The sequence below is a fragment of the Lytechinus pictus genome, chromosome 4 (genome assembly GCF_037042905.1).
Source record: "Lytechinus pictus isolate F3 Inbred chromosome 4, Lp3.0, whole genome shotgun sequence".
Taxonomy (NCBI): domain Eukaryota; kingdom Metazoa; phylum Echinodermata; class Echinoidea; order Temnopleuroida; family Toxopneustidae; genus Lytechinus; species Lytechinus pictus.
Genome location: NC_087248.1, coordinates 9082188 through 9100423, shown reverse-complemented (window position 1 = coordinate 9100423; position 18236 = coordinate 9082188). Strand labels below are relative to the sequence as shown.

Sequence of the window (18236 nt, the reverse complement as noted above, 5' to 3'; positions counted from 1 at the left end):
TTTTCGTTCGATGATGAAGGTCCTAGATCCCAACTCCCCCTAAAACATTATCAAAATTAAGTTATGACAATTTATTGAATTAACGAACAAATGAATAAATAACAAATATAAGTAAATTTGATTTGATCGATTAATAGGCATATGGACCTAAGTAAGTAAAATGGATAATAGTAAGTCTAAAGGTGCGTAGACAAATTAAGAAAATAATGAAATAAAAAATGATGATTTCATCACTTTTAAAAGAACTAATTGATAAGTAAAGTAAAGATTAAGTCCACCTCAGAAAATTGTTGATTTGAATAAATAGAAAAAAAATCAAACTAGCATAACGCTGAAAATTTCATAAAAATCGGATGTAAAATAAGAAAGTTATGGCATTTTAAAGTTTCGCTTATTTTTCACAAAACAGTGATATGCACAACTCAGTGATATGCAAATGTGTCAGTCGGTGATGTCCATCATAACTCACTATTTCTTTTGTTTTTTATTGTTTGAATTATAGAATATTTCAGTTTTTACAAATTTGACAATAAGGACCAACTTGACTAAACCATATAATATTACACAATGATAATTCCATGTGTTCAGGGAGGAATTAGTTGTTTCACTTAGTGACAATGAGGAGAAAATTAGAATATTTCATATTACATATAATAAAATACAAAAGAAATAGTGAGTGGATGACGTCAGCAATCTCCTCATTTGCATACCGACTGTGATGTGCATATAACTGTTTTGTGAAATTAAGCGAAACTTTAAAATGTCATAACTTTCTTTATATATTACGATCCGATTTTGATGAAATTTTCAGTGTTATGCTTGTTGGATTTTTCTCTTTTTATTCAAATCAACTTTTTGTTGGGGTGGACTTGTCCTTTAATGAATATAAAATAAAAATTTATTTAAAAACCAAGATAATCACGTAACATATCCAATATGGGGCTAACAATGGCGTAGATATTGAAAGAGGTGGGTGAAGTGGGAAACACGTAAAATACCCAGGTATAAATATGCCAGGTAGGGGATGAAAGAGACCCAAATGATTAACAAGTGTTTCAATTCTATAAAAAAAGTGAAAAGTAGATTTGGAGAAAAAAAAATCGTTACGAAATTTACCATGATGTCACACTATTTTCGGTTTAACTAGAAGCTTTCATTTTTATTCATTACTACACATTGGCATGAAGAAAATCGACATGAAAGGAGTGGGGGGGGGGGGTCGGGGTGACTATAATATAACCGAGCTAAGGGACATTATTGTTGTCAAATTTACACGCAATGAAAATCAGATAAATTCGTCTCAGGTTTGAGACATTTCGTTTAAATTTGGTTGAAGATATTGTGCGAAGTAAAGTTAAGGAACCCCCCCAAAAAAAAATAATTAAAAAAAAAATAATAATTTTTTTTTTTTTGTTTTTTTGGGGGGGTAATAATTGAACGGAATTCTTTTATTATAATGTCTCATTACCATCCGATCATGATCTTGTCCAAATAAAGATATTTTATACAAACTTCTAGTACATAAATGGAACAAAATGAGGACCATTAACAGGGCCATGCGTGGGAACGATTTTTAAATAGGGGGTGCTGAGGGTTGTTCGAGGGGGGGGGGGGCATTGGCGGCGGAAGCCAAAAATATCAAATAAATCAGATAAATTCGTCTCAGGTTTGAAACATTTCGTTTAAATTTGGTTGAAGATATTGTGCGAAGTAAAGTTAAGGAACCCCCCCAAAAAAAAAAATAATAATAATAATAATTGATTTTTTTTTGGGGGGGGGGTAATAATTGAACGGAAATCTGTTATTATAATGTCTCATTACCATCAGATCATGATCTTGTCCAAATAAAGATATTTTATACAAACTTCTAGTACATAAATGGGACAAAATGAGGACCATTAACAGGGCCATGCGTGGGAACGTTTTTTAAATAGGGGGTGCTGAGGGTTTTTCGGGGGGGGGGGGCATTGGCGGCGGAAGCCAAAAATATTAGGGGGGACCGACAAACATTTTTGACAAGGAAAAAAAAAAGGTTATCGACCAAATATTTTAGGGGTAGACGCAGGAAAAAAAAATTGACAAGCAAAAAAAAAATAAAAAATCAACAACTAACAACTAAAAATTTAGGGGGGGGCACGTCCCCCCGCTTCCGCCGCCTATGGGGGGTCGTCGTTAGACATACAATGAGAAACAAAAAAAGAAAGGGTTATTGCTCCTTAATCTCAGTAATTTGGGAGCAATAACATACTTTATATCATTATTACAATTTTTTGCCTGCCAATCTCATCCCAAAGGGGTGCTCCCTATGGCATGTATGGTAAATAACATACACAGCACCCCCTGAATATTCTTAGGGGGTGCTTCGGGCCTTCAGCACCGCCAACACTGCTGCTTCCCATGGCCACAAAAGGCTGTTTCCGAGTTCGGAAATGGGGAAAAGGTTATTTCCCGCACACATTGCTTCCAAACGCGAACGGCGCCATCACAATGCCGCCGCAGCAAGTTTGGGCTTTTACGCTATTTTCACCATTTTATTTGGTTTTTCGTAGATTTTACGTTATTTTCACTGTAAAATTGGGCTGGAAATATATACGATGTTCCCGTAAAAACGGTATTGTATTACAGTGTATACTTTAAGAAATACTTACCTCGACTTCTAATGGTTATAATAAAACGATTATTGGCTTTTATTTCCCCCCCCCCCCAATTTCATGTCGAAGTATAATTTGATATTATCCATTTAATTAAATAAACAATTTTTCTAGCTAAAGCCAATTGCAACAATATATTATTTTTTAAGTGGGAAGTCGTTAGGAGCGGAAAAAGTGGGCATAGCCGTACGATGATTTTTTTTCGCTGGGGGCGAGCCTTTTCGAAAAAATAAAACTTAAAAAGCGAGGGAGCGAAGCGATAGAGCTTGTCATTGGGCGTTTTGGCATTTTGTGAAGTAAAATTAAAGGATTTCGTGTATACTTTTGGTTAATTTTGTGAAAATTTTCAGTAAAAAATGTAAGTTTTCAAAAATTTCTGGGAGGGGGGGGGGGGACTGCGTACGGCAATGAAAGTGGGAAAGAGAGAGGGAGGGGGTAGGGGCAGACATACATACTTACGTACTTACATAAAAAAGTGTAGATAACTGTATTTGACCCCCCTCTAACATTTTACAATTATTGTGATAGTTTTCTTATACATGACTATGTCGCCACGGACTGTATAATCTTTTGCCCGTAACAAACTGCCGAACGATCGATAATTTTTATTTTCTCTGCCCCCGGTCCCCCATCCCAATCACTGTGAAATCACGGAGTCAATGAAATCAGTTAAGTTAAAAAAGAGTTTCGTAACTCCACCGACTTCAGCTCCTGAAATTTAAACAAAATTATCTGTCCATCGAATTTCATGGGAGGATGTACATACCTCCTTAAAGTGACAGCGTATATACACCCTTCTCGCATGTTATTTCTCTCTTTAAAAAAATAGGCCATAATATTGCCAAATTATTCTGATGAAATAATGGAAAATTTAAAAGTGCCTTACTCATTTTTTATTCTTTCTTCTTTTGTTATTTATTTTTTTTATTTTTTTTTATTTTTTTTTGATAATCCTCACTGTGCTCACTTTTTAAACTTGTGTTTCTTGATTTCACCCACACACACACACACCCACTCACACACACACACACACCCACACACTCACACACACACACACAAAGAAATTAACTAGTCTTTTGAAGACCGTGCTGACACAACATTTTATCGAGGAAAACTAGACCATTATTATATTTATGGGTTGAACAAAATCGCCCTAGTCACGTCTCCCCAAGTAATTTCTTAAAAGAAAAATGCGTAATTCTCCATTCATCAAGTCCAAGTAATTCAGAAGTTTTGAAACAGTAACAATGCTCCCCTAATTGTAATGACGGACGAACACCGTTACCCATGATCTCGTAATTAGAAGTAAATGTGAACGCGAACAAAATCTGATTTTCTGTTCGTTGTGCAAGGAAGCCTTGAACGGGCGAGGGCTTTAGATCATCAAGAACTGTATCATGTATATAGATAATGAAGTCTTAGCTAATGGACAACGGACAATGGTTTGTTAACCTTTATCAAGGGACGGTAATCAGGATAATATTGTTCAAGATTAAGAGTGACGAAACATAACGAAGATAATGATTTCATGAAGCACCACAATGACAGCGAGAATAGAATGGGAATGTGACACTGACAAAATAAGAGAGAGGGACGGGACGAAAAAGGGAGAAAAAGAGATGGAGAAAGATGGGGAAAGTCAGACGTCGAGAGATAAATTCTTTGTGCTCTTAAAATGTTTACAGTTTATGAATATTCAGCAAATAAAATTGTGGATGACAATCAATATTACCTCTTGTTTATCACGCAAGGTGCGGCCTATAAGGACCAAGATAACAGTTATCAGAATGGACACTTTTTATTTCCATTACAAATATATATATATATATATATATAAAAACGCTGAAGTGAAAATTGCACATTAACTGTCCTTCACGTCCTCATTGATCAGACAGAATCTTGCATGCGTGCTACGGGCACTGACCGGAATGCAACTTACATGCTCTTTCCCGCGCTCGCCGTAACAGCTCGGCTGTGATTGGTCAAATATCTGGAGGAGGTGTAGTCTTAACTTGTCCATCATATCAACGTGATGTTAGGGGCGTTACGCACGGAAATGGGTAAATGAACGGCGGTACGGTACGAAAAAAATAAATAAACGCACTCGCTTACCAAGCATCCTATGCAATGTCCTTCGTTTCAAACCGAAACGTTAATTTTCCACGTGGATTCAGTTTTCAGATGGTCGCCGATTTCACAACCGTGAACGTCGCATTTATCAACCCCGGCTCGGAGACTTGACTGCAGCTCAGCTTTGGAAATTATCACCATCTTTAACCGACATTCACAAGGGAACTTGTTCATTCATCATTTTCGATCCACCAGAGTCCCAGTTGCGGTGGTAGACTTGTCCGTGTAGGTTCGGAACAACGGATGGAATTTCCAACGGTGGTAAATTTATACGAAAGGATTCTATAACTAACGAAAGTTCTTTATCGAGGTTCGAACCCCAAGGAAGAACTGTATCATATCCACAGTGGCTGTATGGTGTAGCGGACAAATTATTTTGTCGACTCATCTATTTGTTACATTCTTGTGAAGGATACAACATCGAAATATCATTTGGAAATCTTTTTATCACTATTTGCACAACTTTTGAAGCAAGAAGCTAATGTACTGAAAGTCAGCCAAGTGACCGTGTCTTATATTTGCTTATACCAGGCATAAATCGTATAATAAGGGATCAAAGACCATTCATATTCGCTGGAACAAATATTACAAATCATGTCGTGGATAAAGAAGACAGTTTTAAATGCCGTCGTGTGAATATTTATTTCACTTGTTCATTTCGAACTAAGAACTGTTTTCAGCTAAATGCTTCTTGGTATCATCGTATCATCGAATCTGTATCAGTTATCGAATTCAAATTGAAATCTTTCTAATGTCATGAATGTTAACCTGCGCTTCCCTTTGGAATTGTAAATCCAAGATATTTATTACACATTATTTTCCTTTCGAACTGGGATATCAATAATTCATTTGATTTTATTTAACTCTAGATGGCCCATGATTAAGGGGGTACGTGTCTTACAACTTGAATGACGAGAAACGAACTTGCAGTAGGTCCCTGTGTTATTTTACATTCGATCGTTTATGATATTTCATCATTAATTGACCAACTGTATAATCCAAATAGATGACCAGTATTGATGATTTCAAAAGGCTTCTTCCTTAATGTCCTCAGTTCGTGACATAATCAGTGCGGCTGTCAAGAGATATCAAAGGAAGAGACCATTTTCCAGAGCTTTTCGGTAACTTTTGTCGGTGACGCACTGGAGAGACAGTAACACCGTCAGTGTAATCAGGTAACAAACGAAAGTACTCCTTCTCTAAGGAAATGGAAGAACACACGATATAGAAATATTTGCAGGAGTAGGAAAACTTAAAATCTTCAGGAAATCCTTCATTCTTATTTTAACTAACCGACTTTCTTACATCAAGCACTTACGTAGTTTCTGCAATTTTATAAGACTGAAATATTACGAAAGAATTCTGTGAGAATTGGAAACAGACATATAAAGAGGATAAAAACCAATTGAAGCCTGACAAATTTACTGATGATTTTTTTTCATTATACAAGTAATAACAGTAGTTTAGAGGAGGCAAAAGGCGGAGCAGAAAATTTGTATCCCCATTTTCAACTCAAACTATACGATTCTTTCACGTGTTCGAATCATGCTCTCGAGAAACAATGTCTGGATGGTTCCGAAATGGCTAAAAGCACGACCTGGATTCAAAATATGCAGTTCGTAAGTGACCGGCAAGGGATTTTCTGTTTAATCCAGTGATCTCTGTTGGGCGATATTTTAATTACGAATCGCACAATATAGAAGCTTGTATCAGAACTTAGTGATATCGATTCTGCCGAGGAAAGTCCCCGAACACAAACTGGAACAAGATCAAGAGCATGCATGGAGAGATCGAATTCATGTGTTCACTTGATGGTTTAGTTTAAAGAGTATCGGTGCTGCTAGGAATGCCATCAAGGTAACGGATGTTTCCTCGGATCTTTATGAGAGGCAACTGATAAGCTCCATGTATACTTGCATGTGATGTAAGAATATCATATTTTTGAGATATTTCCTAAAAGACTCCAAATGTGCTCAGAGTCAGTGTTTGCCTGCTTTTATATATTTGTCCACCGGGAAACATACGAAGACGATATATTCAAGTTTGCCTCGAAGTCTCGCTTTACAGAAGACCTTGAAATGTTTTAACAGTGTTGCATATATTTAAGAAAGATATCGTAATCTGGAAACAACGTTCCTGTGTACGACTTTGGAGGTCATTCAAGTTGTGAGCCTTGCTCTAAAATGGATGGAGTGAGCTATTCTCGGGTAGGGAGCACACCCTATCCAATGCCGCCCGGTAACCAATTTACCGTGGCTCTTGGAAACATGAGCGATGGCAACGTGACCAATAGTAATATCCCACCGCTGGCGTTCCAAGACTACTTCGAAATCTTTGTCCTGGTGGTGATAGGTATCTGCGGTGTGGTCGGCAACGGGACGTTGATCTACAGTGTGCTGATGAACAAGGACATGCGGAGTGTTCCCAATGTCCTCATAGCTAATGTTGCCGTAGGAGATCTCCTAGTGTTGTCCTTCTCAGTTCCTTTGACCATCCTGTCGTACATCCAGGACGATTTTCCTCTAGGACTCACCATGTGCAAGGTTCAGGCGTTCATCCCGGTTGTTTCGGAAGGTGTCTCTGTGTTCACTTTCACAGCACTTAGCTTCGACCGTTACAACGCCATCGTCCGGCCCATACAGAGGCGACGCAGCCCCGTGGTCCGTCGCACCTGCGTGGTGGCGGTCTGTATCTGGGTGGTAGCCATATGCCTTGGGATACCCTCCATGTTTCTTGCCTACCTCAATTACGAGATGGACCCCTATGTGCTCTGCTTTATTCTGCCGCACTTCACCCTCCAAGCTCGAATCCATGAGGTCACCCGATGCCTTGTCATGTACGTTATCCCACTCACTATCATCACGTGTTATTACTGCCTCATCGCAATCCAGCTCTTTCAAAGTTCCCGAGACATGCCTGGCGAAGGTCATCAGGAAAGTAAGCAAGCAAGAGCTAGGAGACGTCTCGCCAAGGCTGTCCTTGTATTGGTCTTTATCTTCGGCATCTGTTGGTTCCCGCACTTCATGAGGAGGTAAGAACGAATATGATTCCTATAATGTTCTTTAAAATTAGTCTCAGTGAATGAGCGTTGGTGGACATCAGGGTACCTTAACCATGGTAACCACTGGTAACATAATGTTTACAATTAAAAACAAAATAATTTTAAAGACCATTCCGCTTAGTTACGTTTTCAAAAATCCATAAAAAATAGTGATCTTAGTTGACCTTTGGCAATTGCGCTTTATTGCAATTTTATAGTTATATATGTATTTTCACATGGGACCTTTGTTATCATAACAATATGCTGGTCGCAATTATGCAATAATCAATTTCGCATGATACCATAAGATTTAACAGATCAACTATCATAGTATCACATCTGGCTCTATTCTAAAGTCGACCGCCCCTCCTTCATTACGATAATATTCAACAGTAATATTATGGTTATATGAAAAAATGATAATGTCCAGGTATCTGGTCAATGGTACTTACTAATGAACGGTAAAAGTTATGTAAAATCATACAGTCAGCTGGCACCACTCAACAATGCGTTTAGTGGCGATTAAAAGGGGTCGTAATGGCCTGTTAATTGTCTCATGAATAAAGTTATGTAAGAGAGTACAATGCCAGCAAGGCAAATTCGATAAAGTGATATTAATATTAAACTTTTTTTTTTTTGGGGGGGGGGGTTCGATATAAAGTGTTCTAAGCGTTGTATACCCGGCATCTCCATCACCAGTTGGAGCTTGCTTCTATATGCGACTCATGCACATTTTTGATTCCTTAGGGAATAATATTTCAATTACGGCGATTTGAACTTTCATAATTCCGATCCAGTAATATGCATTCATGTATATGTTATCTCATGCTAGAAACCTCTCATGCGGAAGTTAAGTCTAACATTGAAAATGATTGTCATCCATGTAAATCCGTTTGATAAAAAGAACATATTGGTTTCATCGTGTTAAACATGGATAAATATAGATTAGAAATAATCTTTCAATTGTTTATTGCATTGATTTCGAAAAGAATTGAAACACCCCTCCCCCTCCCTTGAATAACATTAAATGTATGAAGGTAAGTTGTTTCATCCCATCTATTTCGCTATTCGAAAAGCTATCTTCGGTCGACAGCAATTATCCTCTTATCTGTATCGTCTATATGTCGACACGGTTAAATATGTAATTGAGAGTGTCATTCTCGTAATGACATATCATTACCCGCGCTATATTGTTACTAGTAATTTGTTGTCCTCGTATCTTTAGTTGGACTAATCATTTACTTTACTCAAAGTGACATCTTAAACGAATGCTATGATTTTTCTTGGCATGCGAGCGCTATTTATATTTGAATATTTACCCCCCCCTCCCGTGCAGCTTGATAAAAAGTGATACTCACTTTTACTGTATACTCCATCGTTAACACGTTCCAAGTGAAGGACAGTTCAAGTAGAGGGAATTAGAAATATTCTACCTAAGCCCTTTATACTCACAAAGAGAAGAGAACGGAAGAAAACTATACACGATGAGCAAAATATATACATGTAATATCAAAGGGAACAAATAAAATTACAAAATAGTGGAAGAAGATTACTATTATGTATTAAGATATAGAGAGGAGGCAAGTGAGTTCGATGCGAAAAGGTGGAGATAAATCGGAAAATGATGAATAATTATGTAAATTGCTAGAGAGGGGGCCTAATGAAAAGAGAGGAGAGAATAAGTGCGATCATAAGGGTATGTGGATGAGCATGAATATTTTCCTTCCAAGAATGTAATTCCAAATATTGGCAATGGATAATAAGATCACGTACTCAATTCGCATTTCTTGAAGCACCAGTTTCCATTGCATTTTCTAGCGGACTATATACCTACTTTAATCACATTTCGTTTTGATAAATTTTTCATCTTTAATGATAGTAGCGGCGTGAAATAACCTTGAACTTGTAATTTCGTTGCTCCACTTCCTGCCGTCAATGGCGCTTGCTCGTGTGTTTATTTTACTTATTACACCCACGTCAGATCAGCCCATTAATAGTATGCATATTGCCTTTATAATTTCCATCCATGCATACCTAATATAAAACGTGGTTCTCAAACAATGTACGGTCAGAAAGTATGGATGAACTAGTACAGACGAACGAAAACTGTCAAGCATTGGCATCAGTGGCGTAACTATGGGGGGGGGGGGCACGTGCCCCCAATCGGCTGGCCCTCCAAAACAGGGGGGAGGAGAAAAAGAGGGAGAAAAAAAGAGAAATGTAATGGGGGGAGAAATTAGTGTTTATTATATTAAATCATGTTATATTTTATATCACATTATATTTTTTTCATAACTTTATGGAACATAATTTGCTTAGAGCTCATGTGTTCGTCATTCCTGGTGCTCGAATTGTCTGTTTAATGCGATAATATAATCCTGTTGTACTATAACACCCCGTTATCAAGTCAATATACACCAAACATATTTCCTCGTACTTCGAGTTATCATTGGTTTATGTAATGACATATGCTTCTTTTTCATTACTACTTAAAGTGATTGCCCCCTTTTAAGGTCTGAATATAAAAAGAAATCCGTGCTTACGTTCGAATTAATGGGTTGGTAAGATATGTCTGCTCTTCATGAATTCATAAAAACAGTCCTTAAATGTCCTTTTTCTGGTATGAATATAAAAAAAATTTCAGCTCGCGCTTCTCGCTCGCATCATTTGGATAGTAAAATACATATGGTCTTAGTGAATACCTACAACATTTACAAGCAAGCCTTAGAATGTCCCTCTTCAGGTCTGAATGTCAAAAGCTTTCAGCTCGCGCTTCGCGCTCGCAATATTGATTAGTGAGATAGTATAATGTTCACGATTACAATGACTACAAAAAGTGCGTCATGTGTTTAGGTGTAATCCTAAAAAAAATCAGCAAGCGCTTGGCGCTCGCATTAGATGACTATGGTGAGATATGTATGCTCTTCATGAATTCCTAAAAATGGTCCTTAAAATCTTCCTGTTTGGGTTCAGTATATGCACGATTTCAGCTCTCACTTCCCGCTCGCATTGTTTGTTTAGTGACAAAGGCACGTATCATGATTACAACAATCTGCTTATAATGTCCATTCTTTTAGGTCTGAATATGAAAAAAAATCAGCTCGCGCTTCGCGCTCCCATTACCTTGATCAGTGAGATACTTATCCGTTTAATGGCACAGTCTTTTGAATGTCTCTATTAGGTCATTATACCAGGCAATTGAGCGCGCTTCGCGCGAAATATAAGTGACTCAATTTTTTTTGCTGGTGCCCCCAAATACCGTGACCTAGGGTACGCCACTGATTTGCATCATCGTCAACATAATTTTATCATTTCCGTCAACATCATAATGATAATTATGCAAAATGAAAACTCATCTTTCACCGTCAATATTTTCACCATCACTAACACGAGCAGCGGGAAAGCAATCATCACCATCGTCATATCATAGTCGCGGTCATCATCATCATCATCATCATCACCATCCTCAACGTCATCATCATCTTCATCCTCATCGTCATCACCGCAATCATCACCATTATCATCGTCCTCATCATGATCATCATCACCATCGTCATCTTTATCATCATCATTATCATCATCATCATCATCATCATCACAATGTCCTTCTCCAACGTCATCGTAGTCATCATCACCGTCATCATCACCATCATCATTATTATCATCATCATCACCATCATTATCACCATCCTCTTCATCATCATGATCACCATCATCATCACTACGTTGACCTTCATGGTCATCTATTATGAATGTTCCCTCCTTTCGTATTCCCCATCCTCATCACATTTTCCATCTTCTCCTACGGTGTCACATTGAATTATTAAACATTGTATCGCCCTTGTAAATGTCGATCATTCTCATAAATCAGATATAGATCTATTCCATTACAACTGTGTGAAACAACTAAGTATGTCTTTTTTTAAGGGACATTCGGGGTATCAGTAACTCTGTACCAACAGTACTTGTAATATATGGATTTGTATAAATTCTTTGGACATCATTGACATGTATATCATTGGACATCATTGACATTGACATGTATATTACGCGCCTCGGAATATAATATTTCTAGATAGATGGCGCTATATAAATGCCTATTATTATTATCATCAACAGTTTGATCGAATATGACATAAACTTATTATATAATATATTTAACACAGCAATGGTCATTGGTAGTTTGCAGTTCTGTGTTTTGTCATAATTAAGTTGCAACCTTTTGAAAATGAAAATTTAACCATAATTCGTCAGAAAGTGTTTTTCAAAATAGACGTTATTTGAAGAAAAAAAAATCCCTTAAGTGAATATTTTCAACGAAATAGATATCCGTTCTCCTTTCTTGATGAAGGAATTATTTCAGTATTTTACAAGTACAACATTCTTTGCCATTTTTTACTTCTCTATTTTTACCATTCCTATTTATTTCAATCGTTAACCCATTAAACATCGATTTCTGTCAAGAGGTATAGACAACCTTGAATGGAGTTCGATCTATTTCGGTACATCTGTCATTGAAAAAAATATATAACTAAGAGATTGATTGATCTGGGACTAAGCCAATTATTCGATCCGATTGTATCTTGGTCGGTCATATCGGATAATTCCTTTGGATATCTCAGTCATCTATCCGGATAAAACATCATCTCGGTTTTACTGAAGGGAGGGAGCGGGCGGGGGAGGGAGAAGAGAGAGAGAGAAAAGGAAGACAAATGTGTTTAAATGTGTGAGCGCGCGTGTTGGGAAAGAGAGGAATGCACTCATGATGAAGACAGATATTCAGAAAGAGACAGACGTAGAGCAAGAAAGAGAGACACATGTCAAAGGACTATACAATTTTATAAATGAATAGAAATTAGATGAAAAGCAGAACAAATGAGAAAAGGGAAAATAAGGGGGAATAAAGAGAGCTGGGTGGGAGAGAGAGAGTTTTTAATGTGTGATGACAGAGGGAAAAAAGAAGAAACAAGAAAGTTCAATATGAGATAGGGGTAAAGACATAAAAAGAGAAAGGAGATTCTGTTGTTCCAGATCTATTTAATATTTTGTCTTTAATTCTATTAACTCTAAAGAATAGAATTAAATATAAATTTGAAAATGGTGTAGAGTATCATGCACAAGAAAAAGGTTGTGAAAATTGACAACGTCAATTCTGCAAATTACGTACCAACGGGGTTGACTAATAAATCAGATATACCATCCCACATACCAGCTAATTAATCAACTCAAAGTTCACTCAATCCCACTTTAATTTCGACATAATTATTTTACTGCCAATGCTAAGCGCGCCACGAGTGAAAAGTGATTGACGCACTTCTGTCAATACAAGGTCGTTACGTTTCAAAATGATAGATAGAATCCTTCACCATGAATCCTATATCATTTAATCAATATTTTTTCATGTATTATATTGTTTCCCTTTTGTCGCGTTATCTCTCTTTTTTCCCCATTCGCCATATATCAGTTACCTCTTTGTAAGCTAAATTCATTCTAAAGACATTTTTTAATTATTTCTGCTTAATACTGCTTTACCTATTGCTCCAATGATACTGGTTATATTCTGTAGATATTACAAAAGTATAGTGTACCTTGGTCATTTTTTTAGGACAAAGGTGACGGGAAATTGAAATACATGTATTTTAAATGTGATATTAATTAATTGTACGAATGTGCTTAGCGTCCATTGGGTTAAAAAGTTGATTTCATGAAAGTGCCACTCTCTTTCTCTCCCTCTCTTCCATTCCTCTTCCCCTCTCACACATCTAGTTCAGGAACATGCACACTGCCTTTTGGAAGGTGGGATGATGTTGACAAAAAACTGTCTTATCGCCTCCGAACTTGTTAAATTGTTATGCTATACGCTTTTTGAATAGGGAAGTTGATTTTCAAGTGCAATATTGATTTCGTTTCTAATCTGGGATTGCTACTCTTACGAAAGGCGAGGTATAGGCGATGATTTTGGAAGTGGGCAAATCATGCAAGAGACAGGGAGAGAGAGAGAGGGGGGAAGCCTTCATCCTAAAAAAACATTAATATCGTTAATTCTGATGCTCATTGCGTATGCCGATCTGTATATCTGCCCCGCCCCCCCCCCCAATTATATCTTATCATATAACTAAACGATTGAATTGATAATGTATTAGAATAATACAGATTTCTAAGGAAATGTGGGATGTTATTTCACTCAACGTTCTGAATTATTAAAGAGGATTGCATGAAATACAGCCCTGTTCTCGAGAGACATCGGTCGCATACTAATTATCAAGCTGCCAAAAATGTTTCTTTTAGTTATCTATATCTATTTTTAATATACTTTGGAAGTTAACTTGATAATTTGTCTATTCATTCACTTGCCTATCAAATTGTCAATGAATTCAATCATTCATTTAATCATTTATGTATTCATATATCTATTTCCTTATTGAAATAGCATGCAAGGAGAAATAGTAGGACCAGGGGACCGTTTCATAAAGAGCGACTTTAAGAACGACTGGTGAACCCTTCGTAAGCGCTAAACCATCGCCAATTCAATACCATATACCACAAGAAAGGATCACCAGTCGTTCTTAAAGTCGCTCTTAAAGGTCAAGTCCACCCCAGGAAAATGCTGACTTGAATAAATATAGAAAAATCAAACTAGCATAGTGCTGAAAATGTCATCAAAATCGGATGTAAAATAAGAAAGTTATGACATTTTCACAAAACAGTGATATACACAACTAGGTGAGTCAGACGATGATGTCCATCACTCACTATTTCTTTTGTTTTTTATTGTTTGAATTATACAATATTTCATTTTTTATAGATTTGACAATAAGGACCAACTTGACTGAACCATATAGTATTAAACAGTGCTAATTCCACATGTTCAGGGAGGAATTAATCAATGTATCACTTGACAATGAGGAGAAAATTAGAATATTTCATATTTCATAAAATAAAATACAAAAGAAATAGTGAGTGGATGACATCATAGTCTCCTCATTTGCATACCAGCCAGGATGTACATATAACTATTTTGTGATATTAAGCGTATCTTTAAAATGTCATAACTTTCTTATTTTACATCCGATTTTGATGACATTTTCAGTGTTATGCTTGTTGGTTTTTTTCTTTTTATTCAAATCAACTTTTTGTTGGGGTGGACTTGTCCTTTAAAAAGGCAATGTTGCTTAACTTACGAACAGCTTTATGAAACACCCACCAGGAAATCTATTACCAAAGAAAAGAAAGTGAATTGCCACAATCAATCGAGGTTTTGGTAGCATCTATATACATCTGCGAGTGATCTTAGTTATTAACATAAAATCATATTTTATAGAAGAAATTTAATTAACCTAAGTGGCACATGTACCGAACCGTGAGGTGGAATTCATATAGACAAGTGTCACTGTCAGTGACTTTAAAGCGCAAATGCATTCTAACAAGCTAATTTGAATAATTTGAGCAAATTCCAACAAGCCTGAAAATGACAAGCTTCATATAGACATTGGTGAAAATTATATTCTTCATAACTTTACATTTTCACTAAGTCTTGTTTCCAGTATCTGTAAACAGATACATATCACTGATATAATGAAAGCCGATGATAGGCTAGCGGCATCGTGAAATATTTCACAAAATAACACAAAGTGTCAAAATTATCACTTTTAGAAATTGTTTTAGCTGTTCAATATTTCTGTATTGATCATAATCAATTTAAAAACTTGATGGATATAGTCCTTCAATATTATTTTAGTAGCAGATTTTTTTGACGGGAGTATAATAACAATTGGAGTATGACAGATTGATATATATATTTTGAAAGGATGAAATCAAGGTCTGCGTTAGGATGATTTTTTTTATGTTTTTTCCTTTTCATTCAATTTTCACTTCATTGATTAATTTGAATTTGATATTGCAACGTATTCAACATTCCGCACCAATGCATATTTATTGTCGAGAGCCAAAATGAAGTGGTTCAGGAGAGAAATTAATTAATTTAAATTAAACTGCATCCCACTTTCATTTCTTTTAAATATTTTTTTCTTGTTAATTAAACCCAAATCCCACAATGGTCCATATACTGAACTCAGGTTTAATCTAAACACTGGTCTATGGGTAGCCAGTTGTGGCACATATTCAAATATGAACTTATTTGACACTCGAATCTTTCAGGGAAGAATAACATTGATAGATATTTTCATCGTTAAAGCATGAATAACAAAATCGTATGCCTAACAAATACACAATATCAACAAAATTTATTCATTTTTGGCTCCCCGTAATTTAGGTACATAATTAGACCATGGTCTGAGTTACACATGACTTCAGAATACGTTCCATTTCGGGGAGTATTTAACTCTATGGTTTATACACAGACAACGGTCATACGCCGGCCATCATCATTATGATCGCTCATCTTCATTTTCCAGAGTACATCACGTGACACAATTCCACCCACGGCTTACCCTTTCCCTTTATTTCAATCTGATCTCGTAATTACTGCATTATTTGCAGACGACGAGCTACATGATCAGCAGAATGCTAAATATTTATACGATGGCATACACTTTTCAATTTCTACCGAATAGTAGGGGAGAAAGAAATGACTATAGCTAGAAGGAGAATGAGTGACCGGTCCCGCGTTTCATATGATCCGTATTTATTTTGTTTTCTGATCTGTGGATTTAATACAGAGAGCTTTTTTGTCTTCAGGTGGATTCTACCAAGGAACTCCCACTTCCATGATTCTACAATGATCAGAATGAAGAAATGAAATGTGTTTATAAAATTGTATGAAGCAGAGTACGGGGGAGGGGAGGCTAATAACAATGAGAAATATATGGATAAAGTTGATATCGTCCACGATGATAATGCTGGTGGTGGTGGTGGTGGTGATAATGATGATGACAATGATGATGATGATACTTGATGACAATGTAAAAATTGTAAAAGATAGTATTATCAACAAACTAATAAAGCAATGCTGATTTGTGATCCAGGAGTATACATTTTTACCCAGGGCTGTTTTTTTAAACCGACCTTCTATCTTTAGATTACACTTTGCATCGAGTTGTATGAACTGGTTAAACACGATATTTTGTAACTTCAGCAGTAAAACGCGATGAAATATCATATTCCAAATGAATTATGTTATATCAAATCTTTAAAAAGATTTCAGGAGAAATTTGATGTCAGTAGGCCGACAAGAATTGTCTTAATAAGGCCCAAAGCCTCTTTCATAGAGAAGAAGTTCCGTAACACTTAAACCAAATTGTATAACCATTCAATCATCCTCATTCAATGAATGACTCTATTTATCTCCTCTTTCGATTGGTTATATTGGCCCAAAATGACTCTATTTATCTCCTCTTTCGATTGGTTATATTGGCTCAAAATATATTTATGACCTGAAGTGCGGAGAATGAAAGTATCTTATTTGCCACTGGCGACGGTATATAATTTGCCAAATTCTCCCCAAGTCAAGGAGATGATAAATTGAATATTCATTCCCTCATCAAATTACGCAATTAATTCACTACTCTTCATTTAATTATCAGCCCCCCCCCCTTCCTGCATTTTTAGTAAGATTAGAGGGAGTGCCTCTAGTCCAAGTTCATCATGAGATCATGATAACAAAACAGAACATTCATGCAATTCGCTCCTTTTTCCTTTATTCAGAATGCGCTATACATTAACGTAAATAAATCAAGTCGTGGGGATAACATCGTGTTTGATGATCACGAATGCGTCAATGAAAGCACAAATGACTGATCTCAAATCAACCCAACTTTCTTAGTCGAGGAATAATACGTAGTTCTCACTGTCACGAGTCGTAATCTTAATGATCGTATAAGATCGTATCAGATCAGTCGAGGAAATTGTTCTGATCGTATTCAATTTTGAATGGTTCAAACATTTTCGCGATCAGTTACGAATCGCTCGGCAGTGGGAACGTGGTGACGGGTCATTCGGGCATGGAATCATTATGTGTCGCTGATCGTAAAGTACAGCACGTTACACAATGCACGATCCGCTACTAACCGATTTTTAAAGAAATTGTAATATTGTTTTATTTGAACATTTCAACCTATTAAACCTCTCGGTTAAATTTCCGAATTGTGGTATCAAAATTAAAATCTACTTTCCAGTCTATTTCGAGTACCCCTGCAGGAATAAAAAGCAAATTTAATTCCAAATCGTATCATCGGTTGCGACTTGAAGCCGATTTGGACTTGACTCCGCAAACTAACTAGGCTTGCAGCAAAGCTGAATATTAATTTTAGTATTTCTAACACTATGCCTAACTTCAAATGAAATCATCTTATTTCTTGGAACTTTCGTATTTAGTTCATAATCATATTGCATCATGTAGTGTTTACCGCACATCACTTGATTATGTTTTTTGGGGTCTCGAGGAAATGGCGCGTGAG

General features: G+C 36.5%; 1 protein-coding gene across 1 annotated transcript; it reads left to right on the top strand.

Annotated features, from left to right (window-relative positions):
* The first annotated feature begins 4772 nt into the window (after positions 1–4772).
* Positions 4773–10902, top strand: LOC129259598 (gastrin-releasing peptide receptor-like). The gene has a single exon (XM_064098904.1). It carries the CDS (start codon positions 6965–6967, stop codon positions 7814–7816), a length of 852 nt encoding a protein of 283 aa, XP_063954974.1. The 5' UTR covers positions 4773–6964; the 3' UTR covers positions 7817–10902.
* The last annotated feature ends 7334 nt before the right edge of the window (positions 10903–18236 follow it).